At 35.1% G+C, this 8126-nt stretch overlaps 1 protein-coding gene across 1 annotated transcript in view; it reads right to left on the bottom strand.

Annotated features, from left to right (window-relative positions):
* Nucleotides 1–3359: 3359 nt before the first annotated feature.
* LOC126473983 (uncharacterized) overlaps nucleotides 3360–8126 on the bottom strand; it is a 243021-nt gene continuing 238254 nt past the window's right edge. Inside the window, exon 21 of the mRNA XM_050101371.1 lies at nucleotides 3360–4398. Coding sequence (XP_049957328.1) covers nucleotides 4279–4398 — 120 coding nt within the window. The 3' untranslated portion in view covers nucleotides 3360–4278. The remainder of the gene's footprint in view (nucleotides 4399–8126) is intronic.

The raw sequence follows: 8126 nt of genomic DNA, 5'->3' as shown, positions 1-8126 counted from the left end.
GGTATGGTGAGGCAAGAAGCTCGATTTACCACATTTGAAAATTTTTTGTTTGCAAATTATGGCATTAATTCCTGAGGAGAAGTGCCAAAAATGGAACTTCATGTCCAGGAAATTGGTATTTGTTATTTATAGTGTGTGTACCCCAAGGACATTGCCTGACTGATCTTGATACATACAACATCATTAATGACAGAAACATGGTGTTTTATCAGAAAACATACAAAACTGTAATGTATATTACCTATGTTGGGCATCCAAGAGGAACAATGAACCATCTTAAGAAAATAAACAGAAGAAATTAGAAGAGAATGTTGAAAAATACACACGTTATGAATTCTTCAAAAGATGATGATACTTTCACCTCAAGTGTGACTGACTATGTTACATGCCAGTCAGCTAACAATGATATTGCCATGGGGAGAACATCAATAGATTCACCAATATGAAATTATAGCTTACGTACATGAAAAGAGACTGTCCAGTACAGGGTGAAAGAGAAATGGGGTCTTAGATTATAACTGATGACATGTCAATTGCTGAATGATCCTCCACCAGTTGATGAAAAATAAAACATGTTCATTATGACAGAGCACGCAGAACGAGCAGCTGAGCGCGCATGAGGTGTGCCTGCTAGTGTAAATGTGTGTGTGTGTGGATAGAGAAAGAGAAAGAGAAAGAGAAAGAGAGAGAGAGAGAGAGAGAGAGATAACGGTACAGCCTCCCCCAGGACTCATATGAAATGTCCGATTCCACCCTTTTTTTTTATATGCATCCGGATAGTTATCAGACAATTCAGTGCTTCCTAAGGCCTTGTATGTGTGATATATATATATCATTGTCCTATTTGATAAAAAACTTGATATTCATTGTGAAGGCATGTGAAATGTTCTAGAAGGACGTGTATTGTCGTAATTATTGGTGGATTGTAGTCATTGATAAAATTATGTACATATACTAAATTAAGTAACTAATCAAGAAATTGAAGTAATAAGTCCTTAGAAACAAATAACTAGAGACTGCAGAGATGTTAGCATGAAAAACCAATGCTTCTAATTAACAAAATTGTAATCTAAAACTCCAGTAACCTTAGACCTCACTATCTTGAAAAACAGCTTAAAAGTTGTTACTAAGCAAAGTATTTTCATTTGTTATCTATTTTTGTCTTCCTCTGTAATTAATATTCTTTTAATTACATTTATAATTAACTCTCCAATTGTTACATCTCACAGTTTTGCAATTTCCAGAATCTGAAGCCTTATTCGTTCATTCTATGTATTTAATCTGATAAAGCACGAGCTCTGTACTACCATTTCATGTTAGTAACCAAATCCAAACTGTAATTAATTACGTAACTAAAATAATATGAGAGACATTATTGTAATTAAAGTTCAGAATGATTTTCTTATGGAAAACTATAGATATTACTATAAAAGATTGTCATTGAATATTGTATTTTATGCCTTATTTAACTGTAACATCAGTTTCTTTACGTTTTGTAAATTTTAATTGTAACATCAAAATTGTACAAAATTAATAATACTTTATTTTGGAAGTTATTGTTAAAATTCTATATAAAGCGATGCAGCGAGGCTGTGAGTTAGTTGTTGTTTTTTAATTGAGTTTGGAAGTTACTCTTGGAAGTCAACGAGATCAGTGAAGTCTGCCCATGTTTTGTTTACATGTTGAGTGTGCAGTTTGGATGTCAATTAATGTGAAGCATGAAAATTTCCCATCCATTCATCAATGGACCAGGCAGAAGAAACTTAAGTTGAGCAACATTCAATATGAATCATTACAGTGTGTGTGTGTGTGTGTGTGTGTGTGTGTGTGTGTGTGTGTGTTTCCTTTCTTTTCTGAAGAAGGCTTTGGCTGAAACTTCAGTGTGCAACAGTCTTTTCACTGTCCCTGCAGCAACCCAATGTGTCATCTTTATAGCAGATAACAATCTATACCTTTACATAATATTGTTCAATGTTATATATTACACATGAAAAAGTGTTTTATCTTTTATGTGTGTATTTGAAATGAAAATCAATGAAAAAGGAGCTGATTATGAGGAAGTCTACTTATCAGTTAAAAGATTTACTGTGGCAGATAAAGAAAAAGTCATAGATTGGGATGATACAGTGTATTTTTACATGGGTACAGTGACACCAAAATTTATACATTACAACAGAGAGGTACTCGAAAGGTGTCCAAATATATTTGTGAAACAAGCCTCTGCACAATCTGAAGCAGGTTAGCTGACAACGGATTCTGAAATAAAGTAGGATACTGCTTGAAATAGCATTCAAAATGTCTAGAACTGATGCTTGAGTATATTATTTTGTTGACAAATCAGTGATGTTATCCTCACAAGTGTGGAAAGATGATTACCAATTTTTGCTAAATGCCCATGAAACAAACTGGAAATCAAGGAAAAGCTGAAAGAGAAGTTATGCGTGAAAGTTATTGGCCAAGTGAAGCAATGTATTGGAATGAACATAACCAGAAATCATGAGAAACGTGTGATTACGGTTGATCAAAGGAAGAATATCAGTAAAGTAATGGGAAGCAATATATGATAAACACCCTACTGAAAGAAGTGACAACACCCCCCCCCCCCTGGAGGCAAGCTGCATTATGTCTGCTACACGATGTACAACTAACAAGCTCCGATATTTCATATGCTGTAAACAAGTCAACACTGAAATGACTTAGAAAATAACAACTGGTATTGGTGTAAAAAGAATTATATAATATCTTCTGGGTAACAAGGATCTCCAACTACATTTCACTAAAGAAGTTTGCACAAAAACAACTTGATACTGTGATTCTGACAAGGTAATGATCCTGTAGATGGGAGGTCCTGCATTAGCTACACTTATCTGTTCCATAAATGAAGTACTGCTTAAATTACGCAAACGCTTTCTACAGCAAAGGTGGATTACATAGTAATGGCATCAGCAGCTTAGGAAGCCTGTGCCCCGATGATGCACAAGCTATGCCCTTTGACAGTTATAATCCAACAAAGCTGGCCACTTACAGACTGCTGTAATCCAAGGATGAAAGCATTTTATCAGAAAAGTGTTAATAAAGTCACGAATTAAAGGATGGGGCACAGAGAAAAGTTGTACTGTGTTGATGAATTTCTAGTGAGGCTGTTTGATATTAGAATATAAATAATTTTATGGTGTTGCAGTTATTTGTGAAATTATGGAGTATACACACATATTCGTTGGCTGTGATGTTACATTATTTGCAGCGTATGATGCTGGGGTCGATAAAGGTATCCTTTTTTACCATTTCATTTGGCAGTTATATGGTTCTGAAGTAAGTGAAGCACACATTACCAATAAATATATGTATTCTTCCAAAAAATAAAAAATGATTATATACAATGTTGTAGTATGTACAACAATGGCCTATGATATGGCCAGAATCAGAACCTTGAACATGTAATTTTATACATAAACTGTTCAAGCAATAGTACAAAAGTAGAACAAAAAACGTAACACTTTTCAAATGGAGAAATGAAAAGGTAATGATGATGAAGTTTTCACACATCATTCAGCACATTGCAAGCTACAATATCTGAGCTTGAAAGTACAACTGCACAGAAAGTCAGGAAATTTTCTGTGTTACATGGTATTAACAACAAGGAACATCAATCTCAGTGTCTCAAAGGCTTCAGCTTTATAAAAAATAATATACGTACATATAGTGGTAGGGCAGCTCTAAATAACAGTATTAATAATAATAATAATAATAATAACAATAACAAGCTTTCAGTCTTTCATGATGTGCACTTCTTAAGTGGGCTACAGGTATATCATATTTACATCAGGTAAAGAAACTTGCTGGTTATCATACAAAATTTGTTTTACAAATTTAATATGACACAAAAGTTATGAGAAGTATATTTTTATGGCACTCAATGGTAATAAAACTTGATGTACAATGATATAAAAATAATGTAGTGTTCATTGTTAAACATTAAAAACAAATTGTTAATCATAATGATGAAATACTTCCAGCAAATTTCCAAATTATAGCTCTTATATTAAAACATACGGCAAACTTCAAGGTCCAATTATTGTTCTGAAACAATGGTTAAAACGAACTCAACACTGCAGCAGTTGCTTCACTTATTTTGTGAGATTAGGAACTCAACAGTTTAAAATAGTATTAGTTTGTCATATTCCCGCACAGTAATGCAGCTCCATGTCTTACTTTGGAACAACACATAAAAAATACAGCAAGAAAGTTGATTAAAACCACAGATGAGATGTATGTTCATCAGTGAGGAGTGCTCATAATTAAACTTAAGATATCTGTGTCACTCATTGTGGGTAAGACTGTTTTAAAGCATTTTCTCTCCACAGCATTTGTTATCAACGATTTCCACATGTTATCAGTCTGAAAAAAAAGTTCAACAATGAATGTTAAAAATACTTTGAAACATTTATACACCATTATTATAAAGTTAAAAGCTCTTCCTACTGCTTTGATGTATAAAAGACACTGCCATACTCTAGATACATGGAACAAGTGATATTTTATGAGTTTTAAAAACTATTCATAAGGCCACAAAACATTAGGAAGAGGAATAAAAAAGGTTGATATAATTTGTTTGCAGAATGACTATTACAACAGGGGGAATTTCTTTCTTGTTATCATAGAATTAGTCAGCTAATATTTCTAAATTTCCTTCATAACAAATTTAACTATTTGGGATGGGATGGCAATGTAGTCAAAATGTATTCTTCCAGTGCTTCATTCAGTCAGTTAGATATATTGAAATTGGAAATCAAATGCCGATTTTATCTTTATTTTGATAAATGAGAGTGGGAAATTCCAAAAAGAGCATTTCACACACAGTCAGCCTGGCGTCGGCAGCCAGAACAGTCATGTGTGTGTGAGAGAGAGTTGTGTTTCAGTGTGTGTGTGTGTGTGTGTGTGTGTGTGTGTGTGTGTGTGTGTGTGTCAGAGAGCACGCGCACTTGTTGTCTAATTCTGATGAAGGCCATTATGGCTGAAAGCTTACTTGTTTGACAGTCTTTTTGTTGTGCCTATCTGTTACTCAACATCTCCACTATATGGTAATTAACAATCTATATTGTTACTTTCATGAGTTTGATGCACCAAGTGAAACCATGCCTAAAAAAGAAATTTATAATAATTATGGTATATGAAAGGAATATTCAACCAAGAAAGCAAGCAATTGCTTATCTTCACAAGATGAAATGTGTAGCGCCATTGATAGACATGTGTAAATGTGACACAACACCTAGCTTTCAGAACTAATAATTCCTTCTACATCCTCACTATAGGTGGGTCCCTCTTTACTGGGGCTTTGAGTGACCTGCCCTTCCCTATTAACCTCCCTCTCCTCTCACTAATGAAGAAACTGTTAGTTTTAAAAGGTAGGTATTGTGTCCCTTTTAATTTTGTGTGTTTCTATCAGCAATACTACAAGTTTTGTCTCATAAAGGTAAGTACTAGCCAGCAACTGCCTCACAATTTTTTAATTTATAATATTACTTCTGATTACCCAATGAATATTCACTGTCACCACCAGTGAGCAGATATTCAATATTCAGAATCATAACTACCAGATACTTTTGCTTTAATTTTATTGGTACATTATTCTAGCAAAAGTAACAGTTGTCTTGTATTTTTAAACATAAGGTAAACAACTGATATAGACACACTTGGAAAGAAGAATGCAGTGTTGGTGAACGGTGTTTTGCAGCACTGGAGAATACAGTTTTAACTCCGAAATGTGTATGACATCAAAGAAGGAAATAAACATATGGTACATAGAGATAGACTGTGAAACATTATTTATACATACCATAATTGTTTCATAGACAACAGAATTATGAAACTCAAAAATGACTACATCTTCCACCTGAAACTATTTACTATGAACATCCATCCTACTAAACAAAATGGGGAGGGGGTGCGACACACAACAGATATGCTTATAAGAAACAAATTTACATGCAATGAAGTAAAACCAAAAATATCTCATGTAAAACATGGGGACACAACCTACCAGCTAATCTCAAACTGGAAAAAAATGTACTTGGTAACTTCTGCAATGATGTTCATGAAGGACAGTTGTAATAAGAGATTTTTATGAAGAGAGAGTTTTATGACATACTACAAAAGGACTTTGACAACTAAACACAAACAGGTGCTCACTGTGAGGATCAAAAATATGTCAGTATCAAATGTACTAGAAAACTTAGGAAATCTCTGAAAGATGTTATGGAAAGCACTAAGAACTAACAGAAGTAACCAGTCAAAAACAACATACATATTAGTCCAAAAGACACTGTTTATAAACCACGAATTAAGTGCCTGAGGTCTGAGATACCAGAATGAGTATGAAGCTACTATTAACCTAATGCAGTTAATGCACACTAAAAAGCCATGCACAATATTATATTGAAACTCAGAGCAAACAATCAGAAATGTCAGAAACACAATTGTACTTCACTGCATTGGAACTATTTACTCTGAACATCCATACCACTAAACAAAATGGAGGGGACATAACAGACATGCTTATCAGAAGCGCATTTACAGGCACTTAAATAAAACCAAAATATCTCTAAGGATGCAAAAGATACTGAACTCTAAATAACCGCAGACAGCAAGGTATTGTTTCTCATTCATGTAAAATATGGGGACACAAAGTGTGGAATGCCTGGGACATATGGATATTTAAAGTGCAAATGATGTTCTGCATGCGTCTGCATTTGCAGTTTTTGCTCTCATGTGGTTGTTTGTTGATGTTCTGGTGGAAGCAAGCTTGCACCGATTCTTTCATAGTAGTTGGTACTTGCGTTATCACTTGTTGGGAGCTTGGGAATCATTAGAAGGTGTAGATACTAGCTCTATTCTCCCTACTGAAAACAGTATGGGTTTTCCACTGTAGCTTATTTTGCCTAATATCTCATAAGGGTCTGAATACAGCGGCTAAAATAGTAGTGATAATGTCCAATCAGAGTATAGGGTATACTTATTTTAAGTCCTTGTGGACAGAATTTGGTTGAGTTCCATGTCGGGTTCTTGGAAGTATGCCTAGTTGAGACATCTATTGCAGTAACCAAGCAATAAACAATGACAATGTTTCAGTCCCTATTGTTGTAGGTGTCATGTCTGCAATGAAATTGGGTGGAACGCACATATTCCTTATATATAGCATTTCAGCAACTGATATGTCAATGTCAGACTCGTAAGCAGTAGCTAAGCCCACTAAAACCAGTGATAGAGCTTGTGTCCTCCATTTGTCCTTGTGGCATATTATAGTTGCCTTAAGGGTTCTCTGCCATTTTTCCAGCAATGCACTGATTTGTGGGTAACAGTGCCTAGCTGGTAGTTTTATGGTGATTCATTCTGCACAAATAGGCTATCTGCTGCAACAGAACTGACTCAAATTGTCTCTCTCTTTCAGTTGTTACACATAACGGGTAACCAAAACATGTTATCCGTGTGCTCAAAAATGTATTTCCTATTGTCTTGGCTGAAATATCAGTGATAGGAATGAGTTCTGCCCAAAGTGTAAACTGTGAACAGGTAGTGGAATTTCTCTAAAGGTGGCTGGATGTGATGTCCCATGTTACTCCTTTGGCAGGGCAAACATTCTTGGGCCCATCTTTTACAGTCTTTGTTTATACCTGAGCACACAAAACACAATACCACAACATGAGCCACGTTTTTTACACCTAGATGTGCCAGATCATGAATACTAATTGTGCCATAAAGTCTGTTTGCTAGTGTTATTTCAGAGAACTGCTTTCACTGTACAGCTCCAAAATGGTTCTTAGGGTTTCATGATCAGGGGCTATAGTCAAATCCTTAGTTCCATTATACCCAGAAAAGCCTGATTACTTCCAAAAACTGCCAATACCTCTTTGTCATATGCACTCCATTTTTTCTGGTGTGCAGTCAGGGGTTGCCAAGAAAAGTTACTGTACTGTTGAAAAACTGCATCTACTGCTGTTTGAGGCATCTACCACAACTGCTAAAAGTATCAAGGGAACAGGGTGTGCTAAAAGTGTTGGCATTGACTACACTTTTTTTCACTGCCTTGAAAGCCTGCTGCATTTCTGATGACCAAATGTGCTTCTCTT

This window comes from Schistocerca serialis, chromosome 4 (genome assembly GCF_023864345.2).
Source record: "Schistocerca serialis cubense isolate TAMUIC-IGC-003099 chromosome 4, iqSchSeri2.2, whole genome shotgun sequence".
In the NCBI taxonomy this organism is placed as follows: domain Eukaryota; kingdom Metazoa; phylum Arthropoda; class Insecta; order Orthoptera; family Acrididae; genus Schistocerca; species Schistocerca serialis.
Note: the sequence above shows the minus strand (reverse complement) of the source record. Positions and strands in the feature narration are given on the sequence as shown.